General features: G+C 36.9%; 1 protein-coding gene across 1 annotated transcript in view; it reads right to left on the bottom strand.

The window, feature by feature from the left end:
- Positions 1–15,327, bottom strand: part of htr2cl1 (5-hydroxytryptamine (serotonin) receptor 2C, G protein-coupled-like 1) — a 95,684-nt gene that overhangs the window by 6,673 nt on the left and 73,684 nt on the right. Inside the window, exon 2 of the mRNA XM_052561671.1 lies at positions 4,491–5,085. Coding sequence (XP_052417631.1) covers positions 4,491–4,881 — 391 coding nt within the window. The 5' untranslated portion in view covers positions 4,882–5,085. The remainder of the gene's footprint in view (positions 1–4,490; positions 5,086–15,327) is intronic.

Below are 15,327 nucleotides of genomic sequence, written 5' to 3'. Positions count from 1 at the left end.
CATGAATGAGTAATTGTAATTTTGTTTTTGTTTAAATAGTTAAGACTTAAACTCCTAGCAACTGTTAACAGCAGCAGCCCATTACTGATCACTCAAAATACTGAGGAAGCTATGGCAGACAACAACACAACCAAAAATGAACAATGATGTTATGATAAATGAATCCTAAAAACAATGGTTACTATTGTTAAACCATGGTGACCACAAATTAGCCATGATGTTACACTAACCACAGCTTAACAATGGAATTTGTAGTAAAACTATGGTCACAAATGGTAATCAATTCACAAAAATGATGGTTAGTGCTGGGAAGTCCAATTTATTTGAATTAATTTGTTAAACAGTACATTTTAGTGAGAGGAAATTATTTTTTGTTTTTGTACAATTAACAAGTAAATCATTTTCTAAAAAGCTCTAAATAAACATACATGCACACACACAACACACACACACACACACACACACACAAATATACATACATATACATATAAAAGATATATTCTATAAGTCTCATGCGTTCACCCTACACTAAAAAGAAAGGTTCTTCATTGGCATTGAGGGTTCCATAAATCACCTTTAACATCCATGGAATCCATCTTTGTACAAAATGTTCTTTGTAGAGCAAAATTATTAAAAAAAAAATATTACTATTGATATATTCTTCACTAAGAAAAAAAAAAACTTATTTTAAAAACAAGGCAATTCAAGGTTCATTGGTGAGCCCATAAATATTTTACTATATTGCTGTAAAAAACCTCCTTTTGGTACCTTTATAAGTGTAATTGATCTCTAAAATAAGTAACTGATCTAACAATTAAAAAAAATATTCCTCTTTAATTACTTGTGTTTATCTCCCTTTAGATGATTTTACCCAAAGCAACTTACATTGCATTCAAAGTAAACATTTTGCCAGCATGTGTGTTACTCAGTAATCAAACCTATCACCTTGGCATTGGTGTGGTTTCGAGGCAGACCAAGAACTGCGAACTACATGATTAACATTTTAACCATTGTATTACTGGGGTTTAGGTGTTAATGTTTGAATTCATGGATAAAATGCAAAGATAAAAAACTAAAAATAAAATAATGAATACATATAAAAAAAGTGAAATTTAGAAAACAGACTAGGGGAAAATAGAATAGCAAAGTAGCAGCAAAAATAGAAACTTAACCTTAAGAGGCCTAGAACCGTTCTTTTGACACGAGACAGAATTGATTTTTGAGATGTCTATCAGTTTAGCACCATCTGAGCTGCCGAGTATCAGTATATAGCTCATCTTAAACATATCCTGCCAATGTATGTTCCCAGAGGTAATGACTCTAATGCCTCTCAATGATTTCACTCTATTGCACTGTCTCGCTCTTTCCCTGTCCATCTTTGTCCGATCCTCAGTGATATGGTTTCTATGCTTCCTCCAGACATTAATACACGTGAGTAGGCCACACCACTCCATTATAAAACCCATATCTCACCCTCTTTTTCATCCGTTTTGGAGATGATGCACTGGAACTTAACACAGATTAAACGGACTGAATCAAGGTCAGACTGCTATATCTTATGAAACTCACATGCCAGCTCATTCACAGATACATGGTACACTCCCCCACACCCCCACCAAACACACAATCGCACACACTATTAGACACCAACAATGAAATGAGGAGTGTGAAATCCATCATTGCCGCATCTACTGCAGTGGAGAACTATTTTTATGTCTGTGTGTGTGTGTGTGTGTGTGTAGGCACACGCATGTCTGAGTTTATGAGCGTGAAAGCATTCGTATGTGGGTGTGGAAAGCACACGTTCACACATTCGAACAGTTGATGATATTTTGCTCTGACAGCTTCCTGGTAATGGCCATCACAGGCTCACTGTTTATGACAACATGCCGCTGAATCCCTCCACTCCATCTTTATCTGTTCAATCTGTGTGCTTATGTGTGTGTTGGGGGGTGGGGAGCGGGGGGTGTGTATCATTCCCTGTCATCTGGTTGGAAGACACCCGAAACCCAAGAAACGTATGGGCACAACACCAAAGGTTGATGTTATTTAGTCTCAGTTATGTTTAAGAGGTTGAATGTATTAGAGTGCATGCTTGACTTTTTATAAATACACTTCAGTGTGGACTGTGTTTTTGTGCATGCCAAAGTCATAAACTAAGAGAGTGTTTATACAGTTTTCAACTAAAAACAAGAAACATTTTATGCGTTCTGGGCATTCAAACATAACAGTATTTTTGAAGCCTTTAAAATGTAAAAGTGCCCCTATTATGGATTTCTGAAATTACATCTGTTTTGCTATTGATTGTCGTTAACTTATTTGTTGTAATAGCATTATTTACTTTTTTTTTTAGTTCAAATTAATTTAAAATGTTTAAATTCTTAGTGCATGTGATTCTTGGGTGGGGAGGGGGCATGGTCCATAGGAAATAGTCTTTTCTTGCAATTGCAAGTTTATATTCTAAGTTTTATATCTCGCAAATTGTGAGTTAACATCAGCTTAAGCTGTGAATAAATTCATCTGAATAGTTAGATACAGATTCTGAATTGTTAGGAAAAAGTCTTTAGAAGAACCAATTACTTTTTTTTTTATTCTTTTATTATTTTTTTATTATCATCTTTTTTTTTTTTTTTTTTTATTCCATGCTGGCAACAGGCTTCCTGAAGTTTAGAGTGAAATACTAAAATAACAAAACCAAAAACTAAAACGTAAAAACTATAACGACTATAAATTATAAAAATAAAAGGAACAAGATACAACATAACGGAAAATATAAATAATAGGAAATAGAAAATATATATATATAAAACCATCTAATCAATCTATGTGCATGCATCCATGACCGTTTGTTCTCTCTCGCCACTAAATTGCCTCTTTTCTGATGCTCTGTTTGCTCTGAGGGTCTGCAGGCTGCTGTACTGGTCAATATCTCTTTGTGATCAATAACGTCCTTCCCTCTCGAACTGACAAATGCAAGCTCATCATGTGCACTATCTACAGCTGACAAGCAACTTAGATCATTTAAAAAGGTAGGACATCTTCCGTAATCAATATGAAGGGAGTCTGAGAGAGCTCAGCTAACCCACTCATGTCCAGAGATTGGCGAGGCGATGCATCCTGAAAGAGCTCCCCCATGGCTGAGGAGAGATGGACAGTGTGGCCCCCTGTACGGATAGCAAGAGCCAGAAATACTCTAAAGCAGACAGCTCAGTTGCTCAGAGGCAGCTGGACTGGAAAACGATCTGAATTCTGCCACAGGCGATATTTCTGTGGGCTTCTGAGCAAAGCAATGCCAAACAAGCTTCTGTCTCTCTCAATGTGCCCCCCACCGCCTGCCTCTCTTTCTCTCGCTCCGTGAAGGGAAATTTCACACTATACAGTGTTATAAAGCTATTAAATCTTGCCTCCTCTGGCCCTTTCCTTTCTGACTTTGTCAGTGCTCTGTACCATACATAATTAAACTCATGTACAGTCTCCCAACTAAATCAACCTAAACCCTAACTTTAAAAAAAAAAAAAAAAAAACGTTATCATCTCTTGAGTTATGGTAGAAAGACCAATTAAATGTGTTATTTAACCAGAGTATATTCTATGGTGTCATTTGTATAATGAGCCATGTTATTTGGAGGAGAAGGACTGCCTTGCACGAGTGAAAAAGCTCCTGGGTCTTGTAGAAATGCCACTGATGTTATATTATGGGAAGTGTGGCTTCTCGTGATGCTATATGAATTATTTTAAAGTTTGCATCCCATTTGAATTTTATACACCCTAAAAGTCAATGCACATTGGCCTATAGGTCACCCTGGAATACTTTACCCACAATACACCACTCCAAAGTGCAAAACCTGATGACATTAGCTGTGTCCTGCATCATTCGAAGGCTAAATTCAAATGGCCCTAATTCGAAAGCTCCTTCAAACCTACGTTTACCAGGTGATGAAGGATACAACTGATGGATCCTTCATGGCCCAGGCTATCCCAAGATTACTGTGCTGATGATGACAGGACTATTTGAGAGAAAATACTGGATTACAATTTTTAATGTATGTATTGGGTCTTAGCTTACTTGAATATCTAATGATGCTAATATACAAATGTAATTTTCTTTAAAGCGATTTACATGTTCACATATCTCACTGAGACATGATTTTATAGATGATTTCTACTTATATAAATGAACGGACCCAGCTGAGCATATTTAGACATGTTTTGAAACTTGTTTTAGTTTTCAGACAGTTTTATTTATCATGAAGGATATGATATTTTTGGGTCTATGGCATTAGATGACAATAAACCCTGTTAACTTACTATAGAGGCAATATTAAATTTTTTCCCCCCTCCATATTTATAGTTTAAAATGTCAGGAAAAAAAATCTGAAAAATGAAAATTAAAAAGTAAATAAGTAAGTAAGTAAGTAAATAAATAAATAAATACAAATAGTACAATAAATAGGTCATATTTGGGGTCCATGGCATCAAAATTTAACTCACCATACAGGATGTTAATGAGCGAGATAGGCATGACCAAGATGCCGACCAGCATGTCCGCCACTGCAAGCGATCGCAGGAAAAAGTTGGTTGCGTTTTGCAGCTTCTTCTCCAGCGACACGGCCAAAATAACCAAAATATTTCCTCCTATCGTCAGAAAGATAATCACAAGAATCAGCAGAGCTGGCCAGTTCTTCTCCTTCATTGACTCCTTTTCAACCCCTTGAGGAGAGAATGAAGAAGAGGAGGAGATATTAAAGCTGTAGTCAGTTGCGAAGAGGCTCTGGTTCAGGCTCACGGTGGTATTCCCAGGCCAGACCATCCAGCCAACGAGGTCCAGGGAGGATGTCGTAGAGCCAAACCCGGCCAGAACTGGCCCACCAGGTGCCCCCATCTTCTGATGTCTTTTCCTGTCACCCTGTATCAATCTGAGCTCCTTCCACTCATGGCCGCTGACAGCCACTTACAGGAAGAAGAGTTTGGAAGTTCAGGAACGTTGAAGTGGTCCACTCAAAATGCTATGTGAAGGAGAAATCTACAGCGCTGAGGATATCCATAGCATTTCCTGGTGCAAGTTTCTAGCTCATGGAAACTGTATCTGTAAAACACAACGAAAGACACACAATAGAGCAATGAATACCAAAAAATATCAACTCATAGATAAAAGGCACTATAAAAGAACTCTGAAAGGATATCACAGAGTTACTCAGATAAAATAATAACGGGAATCAAAGTCACAGAATTGAAGGTTGTGTTAATTTTGTACAGTACACCGCCTAAAGAATGAATGACAGCACTGCTGAATTGATTCAGCTGTCACGCTGTGAATATCTCCATCATAATATTGGAGGAAGCACAAATGATCAGTTACAGGAATATCCATCCATTTCAGGCAAGCAGTGGTGCCCTTCTCCCTGTGGTAACAGAGGCTAATTGAGTTCACAAGTTAAAATTATATGTTACAATCCGAGTCTCTGCGAACCTGCTGCATTGTCCTACTGAGAGCAATAATTCACCAAATCTAAGGTTACTCTTCATTAAATTACCTGGTATTAATAACACAAGACACCTGTCAAAGGTAATGTGATGTAATGTCATTATTTTCGTGATGGACAAGTGGATAATTGTCACTTTATACAGCAAGTCACTTTGCGCTTGAACCGAACGATGTCTAATAAGCTTCGGTAATTGCAGTTTTCACCCCATCGGTTAGGCTGTGCATTATCGTAGGTGTATTACGTGCATGGGAATAACAAGTACTCACAGTGCTCTGTGGCCCACAACTAACCACGTATGCTTTAATTAGGAGAAAACAGGCATTAACTGTAGATAAGCTGAGAACTTTCTCCACTCCTCCAATGGCTGTCATTTATCATGACTACCAGATCAATACGATGATTATTTCAGTATATCTTTATAAAGGTAAGATTATCAACTTTATTTTCATTAAATGGAAATATTGGTTGGTTCCCTCAACCAAATGAAATTTGTTGAAAGTAAGGTGAAAAGAAGAACCGCAGTATGAATCAGTAAATCAAGGTGAAACAAAGCCATTCCTCTCTAAACTGCAGAGATTGTCCCCTATAGATGGAAAATGTGAGTCACACAAAAAATATGACACAATCTTTCCCGGTTTACTTCTACAATGCTGAGAAACAGGTTTATTCACTGCAGAGGATGACAGTTTTCTCATATACAGACATTTTTCCCTTGCATCTAAATGGAGAGCAAAATTTCAATGCCCCTCATACTCAGAGTCTGTGGTAGTTCACCTCTTCTCTGGAGACTGCAGATAAAGCAAACCACAGCAAAAAGTAAAAGGACCCTACAATAAATAAATCACTGGATAATCACTTCCTGTGAAATCCACCTCACACATACACAAACACAGTAACACCCTAAATGCAGTCATATACAGGTTCAAGGAAAGTGCATAAAAGCCACAAGACTTTGAATTTACAGGCAGCCCTAAATCTTAATATGACCCTTCACATCCCATTATAAAAGAACAGAACATCACCTTTGGGAAACATGATGGTTGGCACAAAATAAAGAACACCATGGGCTGCAGCAGGCTAAGAAAAAATTTCAGCATTAAGGGGCTCTGTCTAAAAAGTTTTTTTTTACTACACCGTGAGCCCAGAGTATATTTTGACACCACACACTTACATAGAAATATTCACAATACAGTTCAAAAGTTTAGAGTCAGATTTTTTATTCAGAAAGGCGGAATTAAATTGGTATAAACAAACAAACAAACAAACAGACAAGTTAAATAATTAACTGCTGCTCTTTTGAACCTTTTATTCATCAAAAGTATTAACCCCAATCAGAAAATTAGAATGATTTCTGAAAAGTTAATTTTGCCATCACAGGAATTAGTTACATTTGAAAAAAAGTTTTTATGATAAAAACTTTTTTACTGTATCAAATACATGCATCCTATGTGAGCATAAGAGATTTCTTTAATAACCATACCAACCCTGAGGTGTTCAAATACTATGGAATCAAAGTATACATTGGAAAACTGCAAAAACAAGCCAAAACCTCATAGTTTTAATGAAAAGAACACTGAAAGGTGAACTCTGAGTTAACAAAGCTGATTGTGGTTCACCTGATGAGAATCTTAATCTCTTCAACTCTCCTTCTCTCTCTATTGCTCTCTCTCAAACGATCTCTTTTCCCTTCAGACACCTCTTCATCATCCATTAATGAAGTGGCTGAGAGTGCACTCACAAACTAAAGTGAGATTCTGCATGCCAACAAAGGGGTAATTAGCCTCCTCGGCGGAAGCCAATCAAGGCACTGTGAATTGGGATAAATTGGCATGAAATGGGACGACTACACAAAACAAGGACAATGCTCAAATACCTTCCAGCGATTCAAATCTTTAATCTGGTAACAATCAGCACTGGATTAGAATTTGGGTTAATTTGGAATGTTTTCAATGTGGGGAAATGTTTCCAAAGCATCCCGAGATTCCCTCATGATCCACCAAAACCACGAATAAACATTCATGTTTTCTTTTTTGAATAGGATGGGGGTAAATAAGAGACAAAAAGACAATAGAATATGGGTACAAATATGATTCAGCCTCAGAATGTTTCAGACACTGACCTTCATGAAAGTGTTCTTAGAACTGGCTGTCTCATTTCATATTTGAATTGGAAAATGAAATGCAGAATTATTTTTGCATGATGGGAATCGTGGGCAGACGAACCTGCCTGAGGGAACTAAAATTTCCACCCACTAAGAAAAGTTTAAAAACCCTTTTGCTTCCTGACAGGAAGGTTAAATATTCTCCTAAGCTAAATCTGTGCGGTGTGTATGTGTGTGGGTGAGTGTGAAATAAGGATAAGAAATGAATGCTGAGTAGTTAATTAGTCCTGGTGCTGTCGACCGATATCAACAGAGACAAATGAAGAAGAGAGCAAGGCATGCATTACGAGACTAAGATTAGATTGAGTGACTCTGACAGCACCACTAAGTGAAGGAATCTGTATGTGTGTGTCTGTGGAATTACAAATGTAATATTACGGCAGCAGTCGCTTTGTTTGATGATATAAATGAAACATAAAATCAGGCGAGCAAGAGTAGCCACGTGTGTGTGTGGGGTCTGGCAAAAATAAACAGACTTGCACTGATCCCCAAGGACCCTAATAACACAATGGGCAAGCGCTAAACATATGCATATCCAGATTTCTTCTCGGCATGTGGTTGCGAAATGGACCCCAATTGTTATCCCACAGAGAAGACTCTCACGTCTCCTAATTTATTGTTCTGTTTAACTCAGCACTGCTTTTCATAACTGAGACTTATCATTTTTGTCCATAGGGCTGGAAAGCGGTATATAGATTAAGAAAGTAACCAGCAGGCTTGAAAAGCCATTTGCTCAGTGCCATTCAGTTCAGCACTTTAATGGAACAGAAAATAAATTCCAGTCTCAATTTATCCTGGTAGAAAAAAAAAAAAAAAAAACGTTACATAAGAAGCGAAAACTTGTTTCTATGGAACAGAAGCAGTTTCAGGATTCATTTTTCAAGTGTGCCACGTTATGACAAATTTAACTAAACCAAACAATAAACAGCGAAACACAAACTTACTCTTCTAACTTTCACCCTTGGCCTTTTCTTTTCTCTTTATTTTGCAGTTAGCAGGGTGAAATACTTAGGGCAAGCTTTTTAAAGAAATTCACTAAACATCCTTAACACAGCAACAAATATTTTGTCTTTTTATACACAGTTACATTAGGCTACATGATTCATCTGCAGCTTGCGGTACATGACCATTATCTGTCTCTACAATCTGCTTTCGAAAGATAACCCAGACTAATGATTTGAATTCTATTCATATATGTCTATTTCGCCCTGCTCTGCACATCGCTGGAGAAGGTCATTCAGATAATAACTCAACTAATATGGGAGTGCTGTTACAGGAGTCTCTAAATCAGACATATGATTCTTGCTCCTGTATTATTCTGGCCGTTATGGAATCTAAAAGATGAGAAAGCCTATGTTATTTGTAATTTAGCAAAAAACAAAAAACAAAAAAAAAAACAGCAACAACATTGAAATTCTGAAATTAGCATGCAGCATGTTTATCCTGCACATTGGATATTCTGGAACAGATCCTCTGTGACAAAGGTTTAGACTCGCAGTAATTTGGTTACAGGACCATTTGACATGGCTTTTTGCTCATCCACCTGTTTTTCTTTGAATCAGATGCTAGTCACATGCAAGCCAGACTGCTAATGTGCATTTAACAGGCAGGAATCAATAACTAATCGATACTGTTTCATAAAGAGCTAATAATGAGGAGAATACACACATACGAATAGTATTTGAGAATATGAGAAACCTCTCTGAACCATGAAATGATGCTTTACTTGCTTGGCCTAACATAAGTCACTCTGACACTTTTGTGAGACAAAGCTTTCAGAAAGTCTTAAGGGTGTGATAGGAACACCCATCTCATTCATTAGATGCTTTCCTGGATGACTGAATATGTGGACAGATTTGATCTGAGAAATATGTGACACAACAACAACGGGGGAAAAAACTTTAAAATGCACCTGCAATTGTTTACTAGAACTGGTGTGGTTAATAGACGTGGTGTGGTTGATAAAAGTTTCATTTCAAATGCTGTTCCAGGGTTAACAGCTCGTGTGCTTATGCCTACAGCAAAACGCATCTAATATAAGGAAGAAAATGAAGGCACCACATTCCAAAGAACAGGCAGACACATAGCATTCTGGGATTTATTTTTTGTCTTTTTTGCATTCCATTTGAAAAACTGCATTTTTCTATTTATTTTTGTAACAATGGTGACTGGCATGCCTATGAGCAACACATCTGCCCATCTCCAAATGATATTTACCAGCAAAAAAAGTAAAATAAGCCTTCTGTGAATTTATGCATGAGGTCAGGCTGGATCTCTGATATCAGCACTCAACCACTCATGATCAGCTATTTCGGTGTGAGGTGGCAAAATTTTGTGTAACGGTTCTAAAAAGTGTTTTTAAGAGAGAGCGTGACATAAAACCTATTCGAAATATTATTTCCATTCTGAAGACAATAATGCTAAGTAGAAAATGTACAAGAAGAATCAGTGACAACAGGGACTGTATAATAGTTCATTAAAAGGCTAAATTGGTTTTTAATTTGAAAACCAAATACATACAGCATAAACAATTACATTTAATAAATTCCAAGACTGTTTTAGGTGTACAGAATATCCAATGATGAAATAAAAATACTTGAAAAAAACTAATCTTGTGTATGTATACACAAGTATAAAGCCTCTTTTTAATTTCAGAAACGAAACCTTATCTGGACTTTAGGAATGCTAAAATGAGATCTCTTTGCATTCAGTAGAATTTCAGCAATTAAAGTGTGGATATCTTCAATATTGCATTCTTCCTCTAGATTTTTGTTTCAGCTTTTATTATTTTCTATCTACTTGCAGTATACATTTTTTCTTTTAATTTGTGCAGGCCTTGGGGAGTGGGAGGGTTATATTGGCATCCAGGGAGACAGTCTATTGATTTCCATCTTTCTTTCACTTCTTTCAAGCTTTTCAATTCTCAATCTCTGTCTTTCTGGCACATTTCAGGAGCAGTTGGTGAAGAGCCCGTAGAGGTGCTCTCTGCCCTTGACTGAGCACCATCAGCTGCAATTTCACCCCCTTTGCTCTCTTTCTCTCTCTAAGTATCTTCCCCTCCCTTTCCTTTATTTCCCTTCTCTTTTTCCATCAAACAGAGCAACACCTCTTGCTTCTTCTGTGGGAATGATGCTTGCTTTTTTCTTTTTCTATAACCTTTTTCATGATTTTACTCAATGTACTGTATGAACCTGACTGTTTATATAACACCTGTTTATTTTTTTTTGTCTCCGAACACACTCACAACACACTATCACTTCTCTTTTGCACCATGTGGCTGACTGTTCCTCTAAGAGTTTCATTAGTATCTCTTCATCCTATACTCATATCTGAGTTAGTCTTATATTACATACCCTCCCTCTCGACCTGCTGCATCAGTCTTGAATAAACACTCATGATAATTGCTGCTCGTTTGCTATACTAACATTCAGATGAAAAATCACTGTGATGCTGAAGTATTTTGCTCTGCGTGATCTGTAATCTGTTTTTAGTTATTCACGATTATAATGCAATGTATCAAACATAAATAAAAAATTCTTCTAGTCCAATTAATGACCACTTCAATTTCTTCGCTTCCTCCCGGTGACCCCACTGCTCACTGATGAAACCATGTGTTTGTCTATCCCTCGTTCTCTTTTCCGTAAAGCTGATTCAATAGCACTTGAGCTGCTTGGATATTCAAGGGCAATCAGCGAGACACAATGACCCTGAGCGCTACACTGGCCTCTACAGCAAGGTTTAACCAGAGGAGTGGTCTGGCTTAATGTTAACGCCGCATAGATTGATGGATCAGTGGTCTTGAAGGATGTAAGAAACCTCAGAATGCCTTCTGCCGTCCTGATTGATCCATTAAATCATCCAGAAGTATTCACTAGAACAAACACGGAGTCATGTAGGGGAATGGTGATGATCTGGGCAGAGCTGGGCTTTGAATGCATGTCTTGGAGCTGATTGCATTCAGAAGCACCACCTTGCAATATGTTATAGGCAGCATATTCTGCTTGATCAAACATTGATCAAAGACATTCTTAAGGTAAAGCAAAAGAAGTCAGCTGGGGGGAGGGGAGACTTCTCTGTCGATTACAATGAACAATAGATGATGGATGGATGGATGGATGGATGGATGGATGGATGGATGGATCGGACGAACAGACAGACAGACAGATAGATAGATAGATAGATAAAACATATGAACATATGATAGAACCATCAAACTACATTCTTCTGCCCAGCCATTAACATATACTGCATTAAAACAAAGGTTGTCTGGACTGAGGAGCTTTCATGCTGTCCTTCGGTCAATCCCCAGTGATGCTCCAAAAAAAAAAGTCAGTTACTGAAGCCTCTGATATGGCCAGCAGAAGAACAGAGAGTATGAATTCTCATTAGCAAAGAGCTCTTGTCATAGGGCATCCAATGCCCCCCTGCACACTCCCTTGGCACGACAAAACAGCAACAGGACAAGGACACCTTGCATTTCATTAAGCATACAACCTGTAGCTGTGCCTAAAAGGGGATCATTTAGAAACCCAAAGATGGTCGAGTGATTGTCCTGCTAAATGTGAAGTTAATTTTATTTGTAAGGATATTCTTAGCCATCTATGACCATCTATGCACTTAATATTACCGGATATAATGAAAATGTGATTAGTTTTACACTGCAGAAATGCTCAGATGAAAAATTTACGTTGTGTTCCCTGTACAAAAATGTGAAACTAGGGTGGTGCAATATTATTATCAGAGAGCCATACTATGAATCAAATGAATTTGGTAATCATTCAATACCATGGGTATATATCAAATATAAAATTAATTTAATTTTATAGTAGTGGTATTGTTGGAAATGAAAAACAAAGGGACACTTCACTTCATATATATATAACTCCCATCTCTTTTGGGATGTCGTAACTTGTATCTCAGTGATGTTCTATCAAAAGCAGTGGCAGTTAAATAGTGCCTGTCAATATCATCAAAATGGGATGCTTAGAGGGGAGAAAAATGAAATTAATCCTTTTTGTAAAGAAGGGCAGAAAAACAATAACTTCGGGAGTGGAATCCATCAATCAGCGTGAAACAGACAGATGGTGCAGTCGATGACAAGTTTCATCTCCCTCTTTGACTCTCTCTTTCTGTGATTTATGACAGGTGTTAATTGTTGTGATAATGGTTCAAGTCTTTGTGTGAGGATGAGAGTGGGAATGAGAGTTTTATCTAACACACATCGATACAAGCACACATACAGTACAAGTGCTCAGCAGTGTTGGGGGGTGCAGAGGCCAGGGACCCGCCATAAGCATTAATGGACTCTCACATGGAAAAATAAAAATAACTTAAGGGCTCCTGCTCTGTTTAATTAAGATAACACATTCAATTATTAAAATAACATCACCCTGCAACATTTACTAAATATTAATAAGCAGCAAATTAGGAGATTATTGAGGCAAAAGTTGTTCAGTTACTGGTTTGTTAATGGAAAGAACTGGACATTAGAATAAAGCATGACCAATTAATTTATAATACATTTTAAAGAATAGAAAACAGAAGAGATTAAATGCCAGGAATTTTTTTTTTTGAAAAAAGAAATAAATAATTCATTAACAACAACAAAAAAAGAAAATAACAGAAAATAAATATTTCAAATTATTGCCCTGACCAAACACTTCCGCGCACAAATGCAAATAAATGGATGTTTCTGCACTCAGGCCACATCTTCATCTTAAAAATGAGGAACAGACTTTTGGAGGATGTTCACAGTCTGTTCTGATTACCATGGCATCCCAACGCCCACGAATCATGAGACAAATCCCTGGAATTATTTATTTATTTATTTTTATTCAGGATGCATAAAACCATAATTATGTTGTGTGTGTGTGTGTTTGCTGAGGAATGTTGTGACAGACTATGGTAATTAGGATTTATCTGTTTGTTCTGTAACTTTACTTGCTGACACAAATCCAATGGCTTTCATTGCCCACACACAGACTAGCAAATAAATAAATAAATAAATAAACAAATGAAAAAACAAAAACAAATAAATGAATAAGAAACGGCTCTAAAAGTGGGCTGCTTTAGTGCTGAAATTCCTACATCTCTTTGAGTTCTTTCACTAAACTAGCCACTTGAAAAGACATCAAATCATTTATCAAAACGAAGGCTTTGACACAGTTTGTGTGCTCTGCATCATTTCTAACACATAACCAAGGCCATTTCTGTATACCCACTGTTGCTGCTTCAGACTTCGCACTGACCATTCAGCTCTGAAGAAAACCTTGCATGCTTGGAGCTTAGCTAAAGGGGAAAAAGCTGCTAATTCTTCAACTGAATGTACAGGCGAGCCAAATGTCGCTGAATTCAACACCATTCCCCGCAACTGCAGCCCTTCGCAGCTAAGATTAAGCCCTAATCCTGCTCTCAGTTACACAGTCACACATCCACCTATCAAGGTTGCGTATGGATTTTGGCTTTGTGGAAATGAAGTACTGAGGGAGAACAAGAGTCACTCTTTCTTTAAGTTTTTTTTTTGCCCTCTAAACAAACAAGAAAGTTAGCAAGAGTGCCAATTTTGAAAAGCTTTCTGTAATGGTTTGTCCTAACAGGGTCCCTGAGACTGTTAACGGGGGGTTGTGTCGTTCTGTCATCCTCTTCACCTCTTTGAACCCCTTTCTGGCCTTTTTCTGATAGTTTGCTTTCAGCAAGCTCATGGAGTTATTCTAACTTCATAGTTTCCATGAACACTGTCAAGGGAATACTGAATTGCCATTGGGATGAAAAGAGGGTGGAAGAATGGAGAAAATTAAGATAGCTTTGTGCAACAGTCTTTTCATTGTTCTTGCTCATCATTATTCAACATGCAGCATGAGCATAATTTCATTTGATGTCTGTCATGTGGTCACATTGTCATGAAGTGCGCAAAAGCGCCATTCACTCAGTAAACTACTCGTTTGTTTCTTCAGTCAGGCATTTGGCTATCCATTTACTCATTCGTCACTCTCTCATTTACATGCTTACTCATTTACTTGCTCCCTCATTCATTTGCATATTAATTAATTCAAGCTTGCTCACTCAGTGAAGTGCTGATTCATTTCTACGGTCATCAATCCATCCAGTCAGTTGTTTTCTCACTCGTTCCTCAAATTTCTCCCATTCACTTACTCAATCTTTGACTTATTTACCCTTTTCATTTGTTTAATCATTCAGTGACTGAATCACTAATTTAATCACTCAGTCATTTACTTATCAGTTCATTTCGTAGTAATTTTTTTCACTTGCTTCTTCACTCACAGATTTAATTATATAATGATGGATGTACAATTCATAATAATTAAAATAATTATAATTAAAATATGTATGTTATATATACAATGATTTACTAAATATGAAATCATTTATCATTTAATTAATGAATAAACAATTTATTTATACAATATCTTATTCATTCACACTTGTCAACATTCATTCTTTCATTTTCTGACTTGAAGCAATCAAAAACAACAAAAAGAGCAATGATATATAAGTGCTATAACAAGTCTCAGTTAGCTTAAATACAGTACACGTAGCAAGGGCTTTTAAATAATATAATAAATAAAAAGAAAACAGATAGAATAGAAAAAGAATAGAGAAAGCTAGTGTTAGAGGTCTTTTTTATTTTTTATAGATAAATGTATAATAAAAAGAAAATAGA

This window comes from Carassius gibelio, chromosome B7, assembly GCF_023724105.1.
Source record: "Carassius gibelio isolate Cgi1373 ecotype wild population from Czech Republic chromosome B7, carGib1.2-hapl.c, whole genome shotgun sequence".
Taxonomy (NCBI): domain Eukaryota; kingdom Metazoa; phylum Chordata; class Actinopteri; order Cypriniformes; family Cyprinidae; genus Carassius; species Carassius gibelio.
This window is presented reverse-complemented; position numbering and strand designations above follow the sequence as displayed.